Below are 23,356 nucleotides of genomic sequence, written 5' to 3'. Positions count from 1 at the left end.
TCATTGTGAGGTAGAGAGAGAGAGCGAGAGAGCGAGAGAGAGCGAGAGAGGGAGGTTCTTGCACAGTGCACTATCCTGCGGGTGCGGACGACGGGCTGAACCTTTAGAGCCCTCAATCATATTTGTAAATAAGAAACGTCGCACTCAATTTTATCCTTATTCAAAACACCTTTATTAGGTAGACACCACTGCCATACCAACGCGTTTCGACCACACAGGGTCTTTCTCAGAGATATATATATATATGAAAAGTGAGGGTAGTTCTTACGAGCACTCTATTCATCTGGGCGAGCGATAGAGCGATCTGAAAGGAGAGACCATCCTAAGTGCTGTGTAATTCTCTTAATACTTTTTTTATAGATAAAACTGTCTCAATCAAGGATAGTATCCTAAGGAACACTATGTCTAGGACACTGTCAATAAAATCGGAAAAACCCCTACTTCTTGGAGCAGTTCCCAGTTATCAAAAGGCTGGACTTTCCAGACCTCCTGTCCAAAGTTAAATCAGGATAACCAAAGGATAGCAGCCCACCCTAAGTTCTAAAAGAGGTTTTCTCTCTACTTCTTATGCCTGCACTCTCTCTTTTAAATGAGTCATTCACTCTGGGCATTATTCCAAGCGCCTTCAATAATAATAATGATAATAAAGGCGCTTATAGAGCGCCTGGTAACGCCGTCCCGGCGTGTCCCCGCGCTGTGGAGAGAAGACCTACCAGAAGTCAGGGTTCCACCCCCAGTTCCTGCTCATCCCTAAATAGTGAATAAATGAGTTTTGAGAAGCCTCCTAAACCTGGACTCAGATCTTTCCAGCCTGGGCATATTGGGAGTTTATTCCAGCTTTGTGCGGCTAGGAATCTGAAGGAGCGGCCGCCCACCCTGGCTTTCTGAAACCTGGGGATTACTAACTGTCCTGTTCCTACTGATCTCAGCGCTTTACCTGGCACATACCTGATAACCAGATCTCCTAGCTAGGAGGGAGCCCTGTGCCAGAGAATGCGATGGCATATGAGGAGGGATTTAAACAGGATCCTTTTCTTGATGGGAAGCCAGTGAAGAGCTGTCAAGGTGGGCTTGGATGCCGCTCTTCTGGGTAGTCTCATTACCAGCCTAGCTGCCGCATTTTGTACAACTTGTAGGCGGCCAAGGTGCTTTTCAGATGCACCCAAGTATAACACGTTCCCGTAGTCCAGACAGAACGTAATGAGCGCTTGGGTCATCGTCTGTCTGGCCCCTAGTGGGAACAAATCCAGAGTTTTATTTAAGGCTTTCAAGATACCAAAGCATTTCCCTACAAGCCGCCGAATGTGAACTTCATAAGAGAGGGTGGAATCCACACAGATCCCTAAGTTCTTAGCCTCCTTACAAGGAGTGGGTGTGGTGCCCATGCATTTAGGCCACCAGTCATCCGACCAGTTGAGTGTGTTCCCACCTACCACCAGCACCTCGGTCTTGCCCCCAAAGAGGCTATTATTGTTCCCCTTTTAAAGTAGCCAGGGGCTGACCCTGAGATACTGACCAACTACTGTCCAATTTCGCTCCTTACATACTTGGCTAAGGTACTTGAATCTCATGTAGCTAGATGTCCATGTGCCTTCACTGAACAGTCCGAATATCACAATCCCAGCCAAGCAGGTTTTCACCCAGCCCATTCCACCGAGACAGTCATAATGACCGTCCTGGACACCCTCCGGAATTAATAGACAACAAATCCCCTAAGGCTCTGGTACTGTTGGACCAGTTCACGTCATTCGACACGGTCGACCATAACATCCTTATCGACCGTGTCCGTGCTGTGGGCCTTCAGGGAACAGCCCTTAGAATGATACGGTCCTTTCTGGAGGGCCGCTTGCAATCAGTTCATCTATTTGACTTGATTGTGCCTGAAAAGAGTGTAACCTGTAGAGTACCCCAGGGTTCTTCATTATCTTCCCACTTATTCAATCTCTACCTCTGTCCATTGATTCAGTCCGTAAAAAACAGGAAGGTGTGCACCTTACTAAGCGGATGACCTACAGCTCAAATTTTCCATCAATAATACCCCCGACTCGGTCTTAGAATTTCAAGCCACCATTCTACATATCCGGGATTGGATGAACTGCAATCAGCTGAAACTCAACCCGGTTAAAAACAGAACTGGTCCAGTTAGGAGGCACAAAGATCCTATGGAGTCCTCAGTTCTGGCCAGACGAGCTGGGTGCCCCCTCCACCCCAGTCCATCCTCCTCAGCAAAAAGTCTTGGGGTAAATAATGATTTATCCATGAAAACCCAAATCACATCATTAACGTCAACCAGCCTTTACCAACTTAGGCAAATCAGCAGACTTCTCATGAGAGAAGCACTGAGACCGGCTGTTCTAGCCATGGTGATCTCCCACCTAGATTATGCCAATTCACTCTACTATGGCATACCACTATATCTCATCAAGAGACTGCAGTTGGTTCAAAATCAAGCAGCAAGGCTGGTTTTTCAGCAACCAGAGGTGGGAACATGTTTCCCTCCTTATGAAGAAGCTGCACTGGCTACCCATTCTACCACGATCTTCTTTCAAAGTGGTCTGCTTGATTTTTAAGTCCCTACATGGCTAAATTCCTAAATTCAGTTCCAACCTCATTCAAAGGCACGTACCAATGTGCAACCTGAGCTCGTCTCACATGAACCTGCTAACCATAACCCCTATAGACTGAAGTGACAAGGTGGTTGTAGATTTGCAGTGTTGGCGCCTCATTTCTGGAATTCCCTGCCACCTAACATCAGAGCATGCATGAAACTAATGAAATTCAGGAAGCTTCTTAAGACCTGGCTATTTGTTCAATTTCTATGATTAATCTAAGTGCAGGACAGCTTAACACGGCTCAGCCTATTCTAGAGCTAGTGCCAAGAAACCAATCTGTGAACATGCGCTTTATAAATAATTGTTAGCATAACATAACATAACACCCCCAGGGTCTGTTCCAGCAATGTTCCGGGGTGGCCACACCCGAGACACTCAATTTGCTATGGTACTCTCGCAAAGCCACAGCAAACACTCAGCTATTAGCAAGTGAGCTCAGAAAAGGCTCTAGCTTGCTGAAAGCAGAGCATGTCTGTTTCCGTGCCTGCTGTTAAATGAGCAAGAAAACAGACACATTGCTTTGAGATCCAGGGAGCTGTATGATAGCAGTTCCCTCGGTCTCAAAGCAATACTGGCTCTCGCAGGAGACGGGGGAGCAAGCAGGGACCGCAGTGGCCTTCAGGGTATCCCTGCGGTCCCAAACATTTCACAAGTGGGTGACCTGGGTGGGACCAGGACAACCACTCTGCAGGCGAGGCCCTGGGGGATGGGGTTCTCGAGCCAAAATCTTTCAGTGAGGTAGGGGGCCACTGAACCCCCAAACTTTTTTTTTTATTCATATATTTTATTTTTAAGGGGGAAGGCCCCAGGGATAGTGTCCCGGGGACCAAAAATGGCCCGGAGAAGGGGTACCACTCAGCCCCCCTCCCTTTTATAATAAAAAGGCTGGGCACGGGGATGGGTTCCCTGGGTACGAATTCAGCCCAAGGAAGGTGGATCTCGTGGCCCCCCTTCCTAAATAATAGGAGAAAAAAAAGAAAAGAAAAAATCCGGCAACTTGCTGGAGGCCCCGAACTCTTTCTCCACCACTCTGCAAATGCGCCCGCTGGTGGGAGGCTACAGCCACTTTCCCCACCACTCTGCAAACACTCCTCTCGGGCGCACTGCTGGAAGGGGATGACGTCTCCTTGCCTTCCGAGGGCCTCTGGACTAAAGGAGACTTCTTCCATCAAGCAGTAGTGTGCCAGGAGGTGTGTTTACAGAGTGGTGAAGAAAGGGTGTGTGGCCTCCAACAACCTTTTAGGAATACAGCTGTGTGAGACTTGCTGGAAGTAACAGGAGAGGTAGTTGGCCCTCAAGAGCCAAGGGAACGTCATCCACCATGACGGGAGGTGCATTGCAGAGTGTTGGATAAAGGGGGCGTGGCCTCTGACAACTTCTGAGCAATCCTGATGTGTTGGATTTACTGGAGGTAACAGGAGGGGTAGTTAGCCCCCAAGGATGTCCCAGGGGCCAACTACCCCTCACGTTACATCCTGTAAGTCCCACACAGCGGGATTGCTAAGAGGTTTTCAGAGGCCATGCCCCCTTTCTACACCACTCTGCAAACGCAGCTCCTTGCGCACTACTGGTTGTGGGATGAAGTCCACTTCAGTCCTAAGGGACCTTGCTGGCCAAGAAGCCTTCCTGGTACTTCTTGTAAGTCCTACACAGCGGGATTCCTAAGAGCTGGTCGGAGACCCCATCCCACTTTTTCCACCACTCCGCAAACGAGACTACTACTTAAACAAGCATTGGAAATGCAATAGGGCTCGCATTAGGAAAGTTTGAGCTACTGGTCTTATAAATTAAATTAGTATTATTTATGTGTTATTTTTTAAAATAGCTAAAGTAATAGCTTTGTCATTTACAATGCCAATAGATTTAACTTTTGCAAATCCGACACCTATAGCATTTGTAATTCAACATGTTTTATATTTACAGGACTTAGATGTATTGCTATTACAAATAACAATTGCTTTTAATTTTTTTAAATAATTAATACTTAAATACTGTATTTAATTTGTAATGGCAATAGCTTAAACTTTTGTAAATAACTTTTGGGAAGATTATGTTAAGTGTTTTTTATTGTGACGAAAATCCAAGAACAGAAGTGAAATATTAACATCTTTTTGTGATTTGTAATAAAGCTTGAAAGCTTGAAAACAGCTTGAAACATTGAAAGAACATATTTGAACCAGTGATGCTGTGGTGGTGCTGAGTGATGCTGTGGTTTCGCTAAATGATGCTGTGGTTGCGCTGAGTGATGCTGTGGTTGCGCTGAGTGATGCTGTAGTTGCGCTGAGTGATGCTGTAGTTGCGCTGAGTGATGCTGTAGTTGCGCTGAGTGATGCTGTGGTGGTGCTTAGTGATGCTGTGGTGGTGCTTAGTGATGCTGTGGTGGTGCTGAGTGATGCTGTGGTTGCGCTGAGTGATGCTGTGGTGGTGCTTAGTGATGCTGTGGTGGTGCTGAGTGATGCTGTGATGCTGTGGTTGCGCTGAGTGATGCTGTGGTTGCGCCGAGTGATGCTGTGGTTGCGCTGAGTGATGCTGTGGTTGCGCTGAGTGATGCTGTGGTTGCGCTGAGTGATGCTGTGGTTGCGCTGAGAAATGCTGTGGTTGCGCTGAGAAATGCTGTGGTTGCGCTGAGAAATGCTGTGGTTGCGCTGAGTGATGCTGTGGTTACGCTGAGTAATGCTGTGGTTGTGCGGAGTGATGCTGTGGTGGTGGTTAGTGATGCTGGGGTGGAAACTAAAAAAATAAATGTTACTAAATTCGACTAAATCAAGACTCTTGGGGGCGAACGTCAGCCTTTGATGTAAAACACATTAAGAGGCATTCGCTGTCCTCATCTGCTTGGAGCTCTGGAATAAGACAAGAGGGTGGGTGCGAGAAGTTCACGGTCTGCTGCTAACATTGCCAAGCACAGGCACAATGAAAGGAAAACAAGGAATGCGAATGTGTGTGTGAAAATGCGCTGAAACTAAAAAAATAAATGTTACTAAATTCGACTAAATCAAGACTCTTGGGGCGAACTGGCGAAGCCCTTGTGAGTAGACTTGGACATTTCAAACTCTCTATTCATGTTAACGTTTGGATATTTTCGATGGAAGCATAAAAGGAGACATGGCCTAGCGGCCGTGAAACTGAAAGTACGGCGACGCTGGGAGGAGAAATGCAGAGCGCACGCTCAGAAGCTTGTGGGAGGGAGGCTGGGCTGCCTTTGATGTGGTAATGCGAGGCAGGCAGGCAGACAGGCGGCTGGTGGCTCTGTGCACGCGCTTTTTAGGGCTTGCGCTTGCGCAATGACCTAAAAAGCACATGCACTGCATGGAATCGGCAGTGGAATCGCCAGTGGTTAAACTCTAGATAAGCCACTATAGAGCTTCGCCAGCTATGCGCAAGCGCATCAGCAGGCGAGCCCTAAAAAGCATAGAAATTCACTGAAAAAAAAACCAAAGGTTTCAGGGATGCTATAGTTGGGAATTAGCATTAAAAAAACCCTTAGAAATTCACTGAAAAAACTACGTTTAAAGACGCTCTAGTTAGGCTCAGATTTCACTCATACAAAACCAGTGAAATTCAGCAGTTATAGTTAGCTGAGCTAACTAAAACGTGAGCCTCCACAACGCACTGCTTATGACTTTACATATTACATCACTCAAAACATGTTCTTTGACATCATTGATGACATCCACAGAATCACTGACGCACCCACTCACACCCCCATAGAACCTTTCATACACCCACTCCCACACAACCATTCACAAACCTATTCAGTCCCATACCAGTACTTGCACACCCACTCACTGATTCATAGACCTACACACACATCCACTCACCCATACACCCACTCAGTCACTAATACAGCCACTGACATATCCACTCATACACCCATTCACACACTGAGTCTGTCACCCATAGAACTACTCACACACCTATACAATCAATCACACATTCACTCACTCACCCATAACATCACTCACTCACCTATACAATCACTCATATACCCCATCAGTCATCTATACAGCCTTTCACATACCCAGTTACTCACCCACATGGTATACACCTGTTACAACGCATTTTTTACTCCACACTACCATTACAACGCGACTTTTACAACGCATACCATTACAACGCATTGCGCTGGGGGGCGCTCTAGGATAGGGAATAAGTATAATTTACTATCCAACACCTTCCCTAGGGTCCACGGGGACTGGAGTTAGAATAGTAAATTATACTTACCACTATCCAGCACCCCAAAGCGCTATGCGTTGTAATGGTATGCGTTGTAATGGTCGCGTTGTAATGGTAGGTAGTTGTAATGGTATGCGTTGTAACGTCATACATCCCACCCACATACCACTGACACATGCACTCTCACCCACACAGCCAGACACACTCACTCACTCACCCATGCAGCCCCTCACACAACCGCACACTCCCTAATCCATAGAGCCACTAACACACCTACACACTCATCCATACAGGCAGTCACACACCCCTGGCCCACCCACACAGACACCCAAAGAGGTACTCAGACATCCAATCACTCACCCATACAGAAACTCACATACCTACTGTTAGAAACGAGAAGTCCCGGCCAATCCTCCAGTGCATTACAACAGGCATCCACAAACTCCCCACAGGACTGGTGAGACAGTTTCTTGCTGCCCCTGAATCTCAACCTGTACCCCCTCTTACTGAGAATCAGGCACCATATTCTGAGATCTGGGAGTGGGTCTTCCTACACTGGACTCCATATCGCTGCCACCACTGGATCCCACCCACCTTGGTGAATCCAGACTACAGAAACCACTCTCAGGGGACAACCTACCCTCTAGAGCTAGTTTCTCTCTGACAAAGGCCCTCTCTGCCTCCGCCATCCTTTCCTGCGCAAGGACCCTTTCGGTCTCTAGCTTTTTCTCTTCCAAACTCAGCTGCGCTATCTCTTTGGCATCCTCTAACCTAAGCCTCTCCAAAGTCAGCTGATGCACCCTTTCTTCCCTCCTGTCTACCCACTCCTCTGGGGACAGAGAAAGGGATGGGGCACTGCCCCAGCACTGGACCCAGCAAGGGACTCCCTATCTATGGGGTCCTCACTACCTACTGGAGTCCCCGCCCAGTCATTTTCTTCCTCCTCTTCAGGGCCACCTCCCCCCAGGTTTATGGACTGGGAACCCTCGCTCTCAGAATCCTCCCAACTCTCCGGGTCCTCCTCAGGGTCTCCCTTAAACCCAGCACTTAGGTATGCGGAGGGGCTTAGGTATGCGGAGGGGTAATCCGAGAGGTCCCCCCAGCACTTTAAGGCCATTCCCCTTTTGAGGGCTTCATAGAAGAAGAGCTTCCTGCGAGTGTTGCCAACTGTGGGCATCCCCTTTCTCACAGAAACTCACTACCTCCTCCTCAGTTTACTCCACAAGGTCCCCCTCATCATAGATTAACCCCATCTTAGCAAGATACACACGGGATACGTAACCCACAGTGCAACAGGGGAACACAATTCAACAAGCATTTACAATGCAACGGTTTCGCCTTTGGAAAAGTTTGAGCTATTGGCATTGTGAATGACAAACTTTTTATTTATGTGTTGGTTTTGAAAACAGATAAATAAATGGCATTGTCATTTACAATGGCAATAGCTTAATCTCTCGCAAATGCGATTTCAACGTTCCAAGCACATCAGCCAGCGTAGTGAGGCCAAGCTGTGATAGAAGACTGTCCCGGGAAATATGGACCCCTCAGGACTAAAGGCCTGCAATATTAACTGGACTCTTCCCAGGAGCGACTCGGAAAATAGTTGTTCTTGTTGAAAGAGATAACAACTACAGCACTAATACACTGAAAAGTGGTCACCATGAAGAGAAAGCAGACAGAAAAAGTGGTAAACAGAGATTAAGCACCGCACCGAGTCTTGTCCAAAGACACCGCTTGTTTTTTTCCTTTCATTTTTAAAAAAAAAAAGTGAATTTATTATCCATGCTTTCTTTTACAAAGTAGAACCAGTCAAACTGACTTCGGTTTGCGATCCAAAGTAATATTCGCGATAATGTCACTTTCTTCGGACTCCGTCCCAGTTCGTTGCCGCAGAAAGGACGATTACGACTTCAGTTTACGGAATGTCGGTGACACCAGCCTGCAATCGAAATACTGGCTTGACGCTTGCTTTGAGAAGATACTGATAAGACCGACAGATGTTCAGCTTTCTTGGACGCAGGATGTAGGTTTCACAAGAAGCACTGATCATCGACCCTCCCGCCCGTCCATACTCACTCAAAATCTCAAAGATCTCCAGGGAAACATACATAATTCACTTGTTAAACCCAAACCTTTGTACATGAACGGATGAAATGCATCACAGGGTAGAGAGAATACGCAATTTAAAAGAACGCTGAAAAAAAACAAGCACTGCCCAGCACTGATTTATCTGCAGTAGCGTTTTGGAAAGGAAGTGATAAGGCGTAAAGAATAAGTGTTTCTACTATGGTCACTGTCCCGCACGGACTAAAGATATGATAAGCAGACACGGAAACACACAGATAAACCTTTTTCCTCTCCCGACTTAACGGGTCGCATGGTTATACAGCGACACAAGCCCATTTTCATGACCAACATTTCTGGGGAAAAACTGACGTTACAGATAATATAAATAACTTGATATCTAAAATAAATAAAACGATCAAATGGCCAAATCTCTTGTGCCCCTCCTCAGGACTTTCTGGTCAACAGAAATCCTCACATATTGGCCTGCAAGGGTTTCATGTGTCAATCTTACAAACTTCTTAAGTGAGGGAGTAAATCAGATACATTTATGTACATCTTCCTCCCTCTCCAGAAGTAATCCGGCTGCCCACGAAGCCCAAAGGACCAGAAACATTCGGAATTAACTGACCAAACTTTCTGGAAACTAACCGACAAAGCAGAAAAAACACAGATTTATGCAGCTGGATTTCATTGCACTAAAGCTATTCATTTATTGCCCTCATCAGTCTTACACACCTCGGCACCCGCTGGTCAAGCAGTCACAATAACCCTAGGCTTATCCTGCCACCCACCAATCACAGAACAGTGTGCTACAATAACACAGCCTACAAGGGTATGCAGGGGTAGGAGGACAATGAGAAGGCCTGCAGCCGGGACACCTACACACGCGTGAACAGGAAGAAGCCGCAAGTACTCCTTGGGGGCTCAGGAATCCAAACGGAAACAGGGGATGCGGTAGGGTGCCACTTACCGGCAGGGTACTTGTTTAGAGCAGGGCAGGCAGCAGTAGCACTTCCACCGTCTCCTCCCCGATCCACTCACTAAACCATCCAGCCTGCAGCCGCCAGAGCTGCAGCTGCAGTCTGTAAGGAAGCCGCTGATTCGTGCGCTTCAGGCCTGTTAGCATTGGCCGCTGAGCAGCCCATTCTGATTGGCTTTGGCTCTATTCCTTTGCGTTTGGTTTTGTAATTACTTAGCTTTCTATTTCAATATCTTAAACCCAGACGGGCGCACCGAAAATGTGCGACTATTTCCTATAAATATAAACATTGCTTACTGGTGTGATAACGTTAGTCATTTTGTTCGTGGTAAATACATACCTGTTAACTTTGCTTACATTTGCCGCGGTCGTTCAGTTTTCCACAATATTTACGAAAACTGTTATTGTGTCAGTTTCTCCCATCATCATACGACAAATAAGCAGAAAAGACCCACAATAAACAGCGCATTTAAATGTCCATCAGTGGATCTGACTGTCCAGCTGTTTCTAACTACCTTCTAATAATGGTTTTAGCAAAGTTTGTCATGACACATTACTTATGCAAAGTTTTTGAAGTCACAGGTTTTTTTTGGCTAGCTTCACTAAGGTGCTGTAATTGGATTTATCAGGACACAAGTCGTATAAACAAGCGGCAATCTCCCGATTTTTGAAGCCACAAATTGCAGAGGCAGTCAGGTCCCGGGCCGGCCAGCCAATCACAGCGCGGCCCGGGAATGACGTCACGGGGGTGTCCCGGGCCGGCAGCCAATCGCAGCGCGGCCCGGGACAAAGGGGCGGGGCTTAAAAAAAGCACCAGAAACGCCCCCGAATCGCGTTTTCAAGAGAAAGCGCGATTGACAGCCTCTGTCTCCCAATGGCTAGCCTCCATTTATGGAGCTAACCAATGAGAGGCAGAGGCGGGGCCGACGTCCCTACTGAAAACAAAAGTTTTCAAACTGGGAGGGGCTGTGCCCCTCGCCAGGTTCGAAACCTAAAAATGACTTTCAGGGCGAAACCAAAATCAAAGAAAAATAATCCCCAAACCTGTGATTATTCTAAATGCAAAGTTTGTAGTGCAACCAGTTGTCGCTGTGATATAGTCCTATCCCATCGCTGCCACCAATGTTAGAAACTGGGATTCCAGGTAGGCTAGGGCATGGGCCAGAGCCAGGCAGAAACTCCGGTTCAAGTCAGGGCGAGGGAGGTACACCCTGAGGATAACCCCTGCTCACACCCTTGGTAGCTTGGCACGAGCAGCCAGGCCTATCCCAGAGGCAATGTGTAAAGCTTTTGCGCAACACACACACACAGCGACGACACACTAGGCACACTACAAAAGAGACTCCAGACAAGGATATATAAAAATTGCCTTTGTATTATAAAAATACATTAGAATCACAATCACAGATACATATACATTGTGCCAACCGGCACCAGGACATTATCTACAGGGGATTATGTACAGGGCAGTGCCAACCGGGTCGCTTCCAGAACCATCACCAAGAAAACACAGTAAATGTAAAACCCACTAGTCCCTACTGGTAAAATTATGAAGGTAGCAACACTGCAATCAGCGTAAACCAAACTAGGCATAAATCAGGTTAGCATTAGGCATACCCCCAATAGGCATAAATCATCTTATGCATAACATTAGGCATAACCATCTTAGCATTGGGCATAATCACACGAGGCAACTCATTAGGCATTAAAAACCTCATGTATTCTCATTAAGCCTCAGATCAGGCACCTCATACATAAAACCTGCAGTGTAAGCATTAGGGGAAAACATCAGGCATAAATACATTATGCATCCATCAGGGCATCATCGCTGGTCTAAAAAAATAACTTCAGGCACAGATCATTTTAGCACTTGGCATACCCCAATAGGCACCATCATGTGCATTAATACATTAGTCATAGAAATACGCTAAGCATAATCACATGAACATGGCATTAGGCATATCCCGGGGGCATAGTGACCTGAGGCATCATCATATTGTAAACTCATGAGGCTTAATCATATGGGCATGGGGCATAAATCATAATCCGGAGTGCACCCATAGTAACACCTCAAATATTGGCCCCTTACGTTGCAGCTGCCCACTGTCCTGAGGGGCAGCTGTGCAGAGTACCACCAGTTCTGCCAAGTTGGAGCCCCTCTCTGGGACTCTGAATCTTAAGAATATGCCCAAAAGTTGCAGCTGCCCACTGCCCAGCGGGCAGCTGTGGAAGTTATCACAGCACTCACGGTGCCGTAAGAGCCCCACTGGGACTCGACTCAAATATGCCCAAGTGGCCCACAACTGCGGCGCCGCTGTGTTGCCCCAAAAGTACACTGGCGCGGTGGAGCCTCCTCTTCTGGGGGCTCTGAAAGTAGCGAAGTGCCCCCAAAAAGTTACCGCTGCCCGCCTCTTCTGCAGCGCAGCGGGCGGCCAAACAGACCAGGAAACCCTGACCCGTTGAAGTCCCCTTTGGGACTCTAGATCCACAAATGCCCCCCTTGGTGCAGCTGCCCCCTGTCAGGCGGGATAGCTGTGCAAACCGTCCACACGGCCCTCCAGGTGCCCCTCCCGGCACCCGCGAGGCTCCCCAGGGCCCCCCTCCACTCACCAGGACTCTTCTTCTCTTGGCTGCGGGCTCGGCGGCTTCTCAGACACGTGCAGGGCTCTCCTCTTTGCCGCACCTGCACAGGGCTCCCCTCTGCCTTCCTCAGATGCCACTCCTCTCAGGGTTCTCTTCCACCTCCGTTTTAAAATGTCCAGCACTTTCTCATTGATGGAAAATTGCTCTACCCCCATCCATGTGACCGTGCACCAACTGGCTGCTCGTCGGAACCGCCAGTCCCAGAAGGCTTCACTCCATGTAAGTGCTACATGGGGATTTGGTTGTAAGGTCCATGTGGATTTAGGCAACGTGCAGGGCACACCACAGTGTGGTCTAATAGTGGAGGTCTGGTCGGTGCAATGCCTCCAAAATTCCCTTGAGTCCCCTCAATGCTCCAGCCTCCAAATTCAAATGTCCACCGGGCAGGGGTAGGGATGACAATGCACCCGACCTGTCATGAAGTCACAACCTGCGCCGCAGCCGCCCTTGCTTGGTTCGACTTTTGGGGCGGGCCTGGGCCATCCAATACCTTTGAAAACAACAATGCTGCAGCCGCAGCGAGCCAGTGATGCCCAGGCCAACTTGCGTAGTGGGGCCTCTGTGAGCGTGTCTCTGGCTGACATGCGTAATATCCAAAACAACTCCTCCAACCTGAAGAAGCTCTTTAATAGACTGCACGGGCATAATGCATTTCGGCCTGTCTGGGCCTTCCTCAGGTGCCACTCCTCTCAGGGTTCTCTTCCACCTCAGTTTTTAAATGTCCAGCACTTTTCTCATTGATGGAAAATTGTCCCACCCCCATCCATGTGACCGTGCACCAACTGGCTGCTCGTCTGAACCACCTGTCCCAGAATGCTTCACTCAAGGTAAGTGCTATTGGGGATTTGGTTGTAAGGTCCATGTGGATTTAGGCGACGTGCAGGACACACCACGGTGTGGTCCAATTGTAGAGTCCTGGTCGGTGCAATTTCTCAGAACTCCCTTGAGTTCCCCCCAACGCTCCAGCCTCAAAATTCGAACGTCCACCGGGCAGGGGTAGGGATGACAATGCACCCGACCAGTCGTGCTTGGTTCATTTGAGAGGTTATCAATGATGTCACAGACCATGTCATGAGTGATGTAATAGGTGAGGTCATAAGCGGTGCATTGCGGGGGCGCAAGTTATAGTTAGCTCAGCTAAGCAGAACTGCTGAATTTCACTGGTTTTGTACCCGTGAAATCGGAGCCTAACTTTAACATCCCTGTAACCTTTGTTTTTTTCAGTGTATATATACACACACACACGCACACACACACACACACACACACACATATATATATATATTACACACACACATACGTGTGTGAGTGTTTATGTGTGAATGTGTACAAATATTTCTCAATACCACTAAAGTGTGTGGTAAAGCCCATTTTAAAACCATGTTTGGTATTACAAATCGTTGTAAAGGTCTATGGAGTGTAATACCAGCATGCGAATTTGTGAGTAGTAAGTATACGTGTTGTAATATCATACATTCTACTGCACCTGGTGCCAGTTGAAAGTTGTTGCTCAGAATGTATGGGTGCCAGTCCTAGTGGGTCATGCAGGTGTAGCAGCATCTATGTTCTCATTCCTATAATCTAAAACGAATAAACAAGCAGCTTTTTCTACCACTAGCAGAAGACTGCTTTATTGCAAGGAGCACAAAGAAAAGCAATTTACAAAACATGCCTTGACAGCGAGCATACCAATCTCAGATCATTTGAACAAACACGCCCGACATTCCTTGTTAAGCATTTATTTCTTTTGTGAACCTGGTTTTTCGCGCCTAAGCACTGATAATTGACTTCTAAAAACAACTAAAAATGATTGGGTGAAAATAGAGCAAAATGTATTATACAGCTGATGAAAAAAGTTAAATAAGTCATATAAAGGGTGCATACTTTCAGAGAGAAACGAAAGGTGGTGTCCTGGAATAGAGGTCAAGAAGCTGAGAACAGACGTGATAATGAGGTCTGTATAATCTCATTCATAAATAAAGATAAAGTTTTAGGTGGTGTTTTTTTTATTTTTTAGAAAGAATACAGAAATCTTGAATGGCTATGAAAGGGATGGGTGCTCAAGATATCCAAAATGGCCACCGGAAAATGCCACTGAACTCCACCGGAAAACTCCACTGAACGCCACTGAAAACTGCTGGGTACGCAGTACAACACTGTTAAATGCTTAACTTAAGTAAAGAAACATCCTGCACTTCAGCAGAGCTTCAATTTCATACTTGCATCTCCTCAAAGATTTCTTATCATTTCCCCATTTCCAGTCATTCAATTCGGTTCAAAGGTGTTAGTGCAGCTAACGGAGACTTTTGGGACAAGACATAGCAATTCAAAATTCTACTTTCCTTGGTCAAGCGGAAAAAACAAAAACTTTCAGCACATGTACCAAGAACTAAAATGTATTGTAATGTAAACATGGTAAATATACCTTCAACTTAGTGGAATCTGGTAGAAGGCAGGTGAAATTCCTTTGACCTTGCGATATAATATATCTTAAGAAGTGAGTCGATTATTATTGTTATTATTTGAATCTAACGCACCACGCTGAAGAAAAGTAAAGTTGGCTACAACAAGACTGGAAGAGCAGGAGCAGTCTCTTGTTTTCCACAGTCCCCTTTCTCCCTCGGCTCCCTCTTCTCCTTTCCACTTGTAATCGTGGTAATGCAGCAAAGAACATGCAGAATAATCACTACGCCCAACTTAGATTGATGGCCTACGTGTGTAGCCACCGGCTTGTCGATTGGAGGTGATAAACTCCCAGAGCTGTGTACCCATAACCAGATTTTGATTAGGGAGAACATCGGGCGTTGTAAATGTAAGTAGGCCTTAGTAGTGGGGACTACATGAATCACCTCAAGGGGGCATACCATCACGGTGCGATCAAGAACTGCAACAATGATCAGGAAAGGAAAAAACAGGTGTGGATTGTGGCTGCACTTATCACTAGAGGGCAATCAAGAACACGTTAGAATAAAATATCACCCAAGGCACTTAAGTGCACCGTATCAAAGATTGGCAGCATGTTGTGGCTAGTGGAAACAAATTAAAGTTTGAGCTGTCATTTCCCCACTCTGCAAAATGCCCATGTTTTAGCTCCCTTCATCTTCAAAAGATGAAACACGAACAATGGTTTTGTGACCTTTAAAACATTTGAAAGTGCAGAATATTAGCAAGGATCACTTAAAGACATACACAATTTGTGCTGAGATTCAAAGGCACAAAGATCATTATGAGGAGTAACAGGCGAAATGGACCAATGTATATTCAGAATAATTATGGTTACGCTCGGAATATGCATGTGAAACTAACCTCGGTTGCAATGAGCCAATATTTGGCACCCGAATTATATTATGCGGAAACAAGGAAGCTAAAGAGACCTCATCGCTACCAGTTGCGGAGTTTCATGGTACATAAATCCAGCAATTGGGTACAATATGGGCTTCGACCGCCAAAATACGGTATCACAAACCCATCTGTGGTTTCCAAAGCCAAAATAATATTTGGGAGCCCGTCTGCTCTAAGCTAAAACACAATAACAGGTAGATTCATCAAAGACCCGTTTTGCGAGTCTTTAATAGCGATTCATAAGATATCGCTATTACAGACTCGCAAAACGGGATTCATGTAGGAATCGCAAAATAAATTGCGATTCCTACACATTCCTTATTTGCGATTAGCAAATTGCTAATCGCAAATAAGGAATAACTCCCCATTCATTCCTAATGAATGGGGAGTATTCCTTATTTGCGATTAGCAATTAGCTAATCGCAAATAAGATAGCGATTTCAAGGGTGCCAGGGGTGTCCAAAGGACACCCTGTAGCACCCCTGAAATGCAAATTTACACAGGTGTTGCGCACACACATGTCCAAAGGACATCTGTGTGTGTAACATGCAACAGAGAAAAATGCACTAAAGTGCTTTTTTCTATTTTTTCGCAATTTACCACGAAGTCAGACTTCGTGGTAAATAGCGACCAAATATTGCGAATTCGCAATTTCAAATTGGTTAATGAATTGCATTTAAGGAATCTGTAATAGAGATTCCTTAAATTCAATTCCTCGCAAATATGCGATTTCGCAAATAGCGATTTTTGCATTTGGGATGATGAATCCCAAATGCAAAAATTGCACTCGCAAAGGGCCAGATTCTCAGAATCTGGCCCTTTGCGAGCGCAATTTAGCTTGATGAATCTACCTGTGCGTGTTTAACTCATCATCTCATTTACGGTCAATGTTAGTTTGGTCTGTTCGTTTAATGATTTATTGTCTACCTTTTGCTGTCAAACCCATCGTTCTTCGTAAAAATGTATTGTGTTAAACTGGAATAAGGCCCCTCTCTGGTGTAAGGTCAAGGGAGAAACCATTTGATGGAAGGTAAACAACAAACTGTGTGGCATTTATCAGTACACCGTCAGGCTCAAAAACTGTGAAATCATCAAAGTGGACACATTAGACGGCCCTTAGCCTCGTCGTTTCTGCTTTCCGCCTAAAAATGTACACAAAGCAGAACGGATGGGTGGGTGCGTGTTATGAACAGTCACTCACTCACAGTGCATTGCTTTTCACAAACAAAATCAGCACTCAGAACAGTAAGCATTTGAACATGAATTTTGTACTCACAGAGATTGTACCATTGTCTAGGCCTACGGACAGCCTTCTGGTTTCCGGGTTAAAAGACATGCATGAACATGGAGCTGAAAAAGATGAAAATGTGGATGAAATTAATAAACTGTGGCTCGAACCGCGCTTCATGACTCACGCATTAACTTTAAGTAACACGCTGCCTCATTCCACCCACATCATTTGTCTCAAGGTTTAGCAGTAACAGTGCTCATTGTGTGCAGAGCGTGGTTCCTTCTGTCCCGGACAATGCGCTGCAATTATGCCAGTCACCCTCCAGGCCGTCATAAGTAAACACTCTTTAAAAAAAGAACATTTACTTTACAGCCGGGCTGGGTTTGTGCGGTACACTGACATTTAGTACATGAGATAAAACTATAACTGTTTGCGACTAGAAAGAAACAAGCGCATTTCCTGTCTCTCAAATGATTAAGCATCTTTTTTTAACTGGATTCACACTTTCAAATAATTATTTGAGAACATTAAGTCTAACTTGATTCAAAATACAACTGGTTATGGCATTTGCCCTGGTTGAATCTCAGTGTATTTTGTTATAAAGAGTCAATGGATCAAATGTGAACAAGTCGACTGCTTCTGCCTTTTAATTATGCATATTGGGGATGATGGCATAAACCTGGTGACCCTGCAGCAGGCTTAACAAATCAATTTCAATATAACAGTGACTGCACTGTGCTACACCGAGAAGGTAATCCCAGTGGCGTAGGAAGGCCAGGTGATACCAGGTGCGGAAAATTTCTTGTCACCTCTGGCTTGACAAAATGGCAAAATATGTGTTTAAAACACATATTTTTGCCATTTTGTCACCCCCCCCCCACCCCCAGCCCCCCAGTGATGACACCAGGGGGGGGCGCACCCACGCATCCCCTTTCCTACGCCACTGGGTAATCCTGGACTTCAAAAGTTCCGATCCCTCCTACCTAAACTTCACTCCAATTGGCTGCTTTTCAAAGAACGAATTGAACTAAAAAAAAGCCTTTGCCTGGGCTACTAAGCTTACCTTTCACACTTTTGTTCAGTCCACAGTGCCCGACCAGATACCCGAGATCGGCCTCCAAACACAACATTTCAATGCTCCTAAACTTCCAGAACAAAGTTTGAAACCTAGAAGACATCTTTTAGATTCCATCCCTAAGTCAGAGGTCTTCACACTTTTTGATGCAGAAACCCCTCCTGTCAGAAAACTTTAGGCGTAAGGACCCATTCCTGACAAAAATTTCTAGAACTTGGGTCTCCTCATCATTGCCAACTATCGGCCATAAACGCCCCCAATTCCCACAGCAAATCATTTATACATTGTGGAAATAAATTAAACAGTGGTTAGCAAACAAAAGGTCAGTGGTTGGGTGTGGTCAAAGGTGGGGCAAAAAACAAAGGGCCTCATTTATGAGGCATTTCCTTAGGATAGCGCCGCAAGTCGTCTTGCTGCGCTGCCCTAAATCAATGTGAAAGGGCAGGAATGCACCTTATTTATGAAATATGGTGCATTCTTGTCCTTTTCCTCCGATGTTGGCACACAAATTGCTGCCTAGCGCCAACATAGGCAGGATAGTTTTTGTGCAGGAAGGGGCACCTTCCTGCACAAAAGCAATCCTGAGTGGGGTTTTCCTCTTTCTATGTGTGCTGCAGAATGCAGCACATATGGAAAGAGCAAAAACGAGGAGAAATGAAAACATTTCTCCTCGTTGCACCTGCTGTGGGATGTGTGAAGTTTTGGCACGGCCCCAGGTTTACATGGTTTTGTAAATCTGGGGCAGTGTCAAAATCCATGGGCGTTGTGTGGGAACACCCACCGCAACACCTATGGAACACCTACTTGATAAGAAGTACGGCAAATCAGAGACTTACGCTGTTTTGTCTTAATCCATATCCATGAAGTCATGCAAAGCCACACAGGGTAACTGCCTCGCCTCATACAGGGGGATGGAATTTATTAAAATACCTACTTGTCCATGGGGCAGGTTGTTTCATAAATCTAATTGCCCTGTGTTAGAACTGGGAGTCTCTAGTTGGCTGAGGTAGGTACCTTAGTCCAAATAGAGACCCTTGCTTCTAAGTAAAGGAAAGGAAGGACACCTTCTTAGATAACCCCAGCTCCCCACCTCGGTTGCTTGGCACAAGCAGCCAGGCCTATCTCCAAGGTAAATGTGTAAAGTATTTGCAACCACGCTCTCAGTAACTCAATGGTAACACCACAAATGGACTCCACACGAGTTTCATAAAAACAACTATGGGCCATATGTAGGTAATTCGTGTTTTGCGATTCTCAAATTGCGATTTGTAGGTAATCGCAATTAGAGAATCGCAAAACCCAATGTAGGTAGGATTAGCAACATTTTTTGCGAATCCCCCTTATTCCTTATTTGCCAATCGCAAATTGAGATTTGCAAATAAGGAATACCTTCTCATTCATTCCTATGGGCTAGAAGGCCCATAAGAATGAATGGTAAGACATTCTCCATTTGCGATTCTCAATTAAAGAATCGCAAATTGAGAATGCAATTTCAGGGTTGAAAGGGTGTCAATAGGACACCCTCTTGCACCCCTGAAATTAACATGTGTGCACATGTGGCGCACATACATGCCCTAAGGGGATGTATGTGACCCACATGGCACTTTGAAAAATACACTTTTTGTCATTTTTCAAGAAATCGCAAATTACCACCAACCTGAAGTTGGTGGAAATTTGCGATTCCTTATGCTAAAATCGCACAACTTGGGTGCTTCCTACATTACATTTAAGGAATCCCAGTTTGCAATTCCTTAAATGCATTTGCAAAATAAGGAATCGCAAATTTTGCGATTCCTTATTTTGCGTGTGGGTTTTTCTGTGCTACATAGCACACTGCCCAAATTGAGATTGCAAATGCTGAAATTCTGAGAATTTCAGCATTTGAGATCGCAATTAGGCTTCCTACATATGTCCCTATATGTTTATATAAAAAAAATATACGATGAGACCACACAATAAAAATCCAACGTAGGCATATTTGTAATATTTCACCTTGCTGGTTATTAGGCCAGCAAGCCCTGGTAGGTTGTTGCAGTATTAAAGAGCAATTCTCAATGATCCAATGCAGTCCTAATGCAATGCTATGCAGTTCGTAATGCAAGAATCAAACACATCGTAATGTAAAAATAATGCAGTTCATTATGCAACTATCCGGCAGTGAAAATGCCAAAATAGTGCAATGCAACAATCAGGCAATTTGTTATGCAAAAATAATGCAATGCGTAATGCAACGATCAGACAGTTCGTAATGCAAAAATAATGCAACGCGTAATGCAACAATTAGGCAGTTCGTAATGCAAACATAATGCAACAATGCAATCCTAATGCAATGCTATGCAGTTCGTAATGCAAGAATCAGACACATCGTAATGTAAAAATAATGCAGTTCAGTATGCAACTATCAGGCAGTGAAAATGCCAAAATAGTGCAATGCAACAATCAGGCAATTTGTTATGCAAAAATAATGCAATGCGCAATGCAACAATCAGACAGTACGTAATGCAAAAATAATGCAATGCGTAATGCAACAATTAGGCAGTTCGTAATGCAAACATAATGCAATGCGTAATGCAACAATCAGGCAGTTCGTAATGCAAAAATAATGCAACAATCAGGCAGTTCATAATGCAGAAATAAGGCAATGCGTAATTGTGATGGGGGAACTCAGGACAGTATCAAGGAGAGCATGAATGCAAGCCCTAGCAATATGAATGGACCTCTCTCCCCTCTCGTTATACAGCAACCGGAAAACTGGAGCAGAGCCGACACTCAGCTGTTCATACCAGAAGACGAAAATGAGCACTGTTACTTTAACTGGGCCTCGAGCCCCGCCCCCTCCAGTGACGTAGAGGACGCAGACGGATTAAATCCCGGAAGCGACCAGACGTGTAGGTGTTCTGCACCTGGAAGAGAAGAATACGCAGGCGGAGAGAAAACGGAGCCCAAAGAAAGAAGCATGGACGAGAGAACGAGGCCGGAGTCACTTCGACGTTCAACGAAGCCAGGAGGCCAACGACAAGGCGCTTCGCCCAGCCACGCTTCAGGGGAAGCGTGGCTCGGGTTGGGCGGGAAGGAAGGGTTTTTAAAGTCACGAAAAAAAACCTCAAGCGGACCTCTCACTCCCTCTCTTGAGCACTACCGGCGCCGTATAACAGCTGTTTTCTATTTTGATTGTTGTGCGCACTGTGTGGCTCCTCACGAACCTTTCCCTGACACTGTACATATATTGGGTACAAGACTGAAGGAAGTCTCCTTTTCTTCTTTTGTTCCCTCAAACGACCGGATCGGCGGTGATAACCCCCCTTCAACCTGGAGTGGAGAAAACGCGGTCTGTAGTTTAGAAAAGGGCGCCTTTCCCCGGAGAAGAAAGAGTCTGAATCTCCCCAACCATTTTATAGACTCTCTAGCCACCGAAAGGATTGTTGAAACCAATAAAACCCTCACTAATCCGACAAAGTGTTGACTCCAGTTCCTCTGGCCCGCCACAGTAATGAAACAATTAGGCAGTTTGTAATGCAAACATAATGCAATGCGTAATGCAACAATCAGGCAGTTCGTAATGCAAAAATAATGCAACAATCAGGCAGTTAATAATGCAAAAATAGCGCAACGCGTAATGCAACAATCAGGCAGTTCGTAATGAAAAAATAATGCAAAGCGTAATGTACTCGGGCACCGATTGCGGTGCTCTGAACGGACTCAATGCCACTCTTACAGTCTCGCGGTCAGCTACAACCAAAATATGCCCCCAACATGGGTATGGTGTTAAATAAAGTGCAGCTGCACACTCCGGTCCCGGTAATGCCACTCCTCGACAAGTACGGGCCGCGATACCAACTTGAGGGGAGGCTCGCACTGCAAAGATTGGAAAGGCCGGGAGGGTCGCTCTCGGAGACCGCGCCCCACCCCAGGCAGCGACACAAGCATACTCGCTGAGCGTTACCTGGGGGGTGCGATCTCACTCTCCTCTCCTCGCGGCTTGGGCCTCCGGTCGACGTTGTTTTTCTTGGGCAGTGGAACACGGACCCCAGACGTGATGGTTCGAGGTCACTCCTTGGACAAGGGAGGCTTGGGCCAGCAGCAGTGAATTCCCAAAGCTCCTCTAGGAATTCTGGGGTGATGGCAATGACGATCGCAGCACTTCTGGTCACGTTGTCGATCAACTCAGAGAACACGACTGCACACGGTGATGGGGCAATTTCTCACTAAGGTCTCAGGCTGCACAAAGCACATGCACACATCGTCGCTGAGACTCACTTGGATTCCGGGTGCACACGATCATGGGCAGTTCTTAAGAAGGTCTCAGGCTACAAAAAGCACGCGCACACCGCGTCGCTGAGACACTTCTGGAAACTTTTATGTTCCTGAGTTTCCACAACAGGGAGCTAGCTCTTCACGGGTCCTTGGGGACAAGTTACTTGAGGACACAGCACACAGCAAAGTCCTTTCAAGCAAGGGGACACAGCATAGTCCCTTAGTCTCTCCTTGATTTAAATCAGCAAACTGCAGGCCGGTCCCAGAACACACAGCAAGGGTCAGTCCTTTCCTTCAGTCTCTTCAGCTGTTTCTTCCTTGGCAGATGTTCCTCTTGACCACAAAGTAGTTTCAATTAATTTCAGTCTTGATCAGTTCCAACGTTCAGGGTTTTCAGCTCTCCTGGTTATACCCCTAAATGTCTTTGAAGTCTTTGTGTTCAGGGGGGCACTGACCCCTCTTCAAACCAGTTCTGGAAGTCTCCCTGCCAGTGACACCTTCTTCCTTTGATAGTAGGGGTTTGGATCCTTAATCACTCAGCAGGGGATGGAGCCATTGTTTTATGGCAGCAGCCCAGGCCTCTTCACCTCCAGGGGCTACTCCTCCCCCTACACTCCAGATGCAGGTCAGCCTGTTGCTGTCTCACATCCTCCCCTGGATCAAGACATTCCCCAGATTCTATCGCTTTCAAATCCAGACAGTCAATCCACAAGCAGGCTGAGACACACAGAATTGTTAGAACAGCCACTTCTAAAAGTGTGGTTTCTAAACACATAATGCAAAAACCACCTTCACAAAAAGATGTTATAGAATTGTGAGTTCAGGCACACTAAACTTCACCTCACCATCTTAAGCCTATGGGAAGATAGGCTGGAAACCTAATACACAGCCTTCCCCATTCTGTCCTATGGGCAAGATGGCCTTGCAACAGTGAAAAACGAAATGGCGAGTGTTGGCCTTGGCCCTTCTGGCAGGTT

The 23,356-nt window shown here is 46.0% G+C and overlaps 1 protein-coding gene across 1 annotated transcript in view; it reads right to left on the bottom strand.

The window, feature by feature from the left end:
- WDFY2 (WD repeat and FYVE domain containing 2) overlaps nt 1-23,356 on the bottom strand; it is a 538,880-nt gene that overhangs the window by 366,887 nt on the left and 148,637 nt on the right. The window contains exon 3 of the mRNA XM_086935032.1: nt 17,096-17,169. Coding sequence (XP_086791158.1) covers nt 17,096-17,169 — 74 coding nt within the window. The remainder of the gene's footprint in view (nt 1-17,095; nt 17,170-23,356) is intronic.

Source organism: Lissotriton vulgaris, chromosome 8 (assembly GCF_964263255.1).
Source record: "Lissotriton vulgaris chromosome 8, aLisVul1.2, whole genome shotgun sequence".
In the NCBI taxonomy this organism is placed as follows: domain Eukaryota; kingdom Metazoa; phylum Chordata; class Amphibia; order Caudata; family Salamandridae; genus Lissotriton; species Lissotriton vulgaris.
The sequence above is the reverse complement of the archived record's forward strand: the minus strand, read 5'-3'. Positions and strand labels throughout refer to the sequence as shown.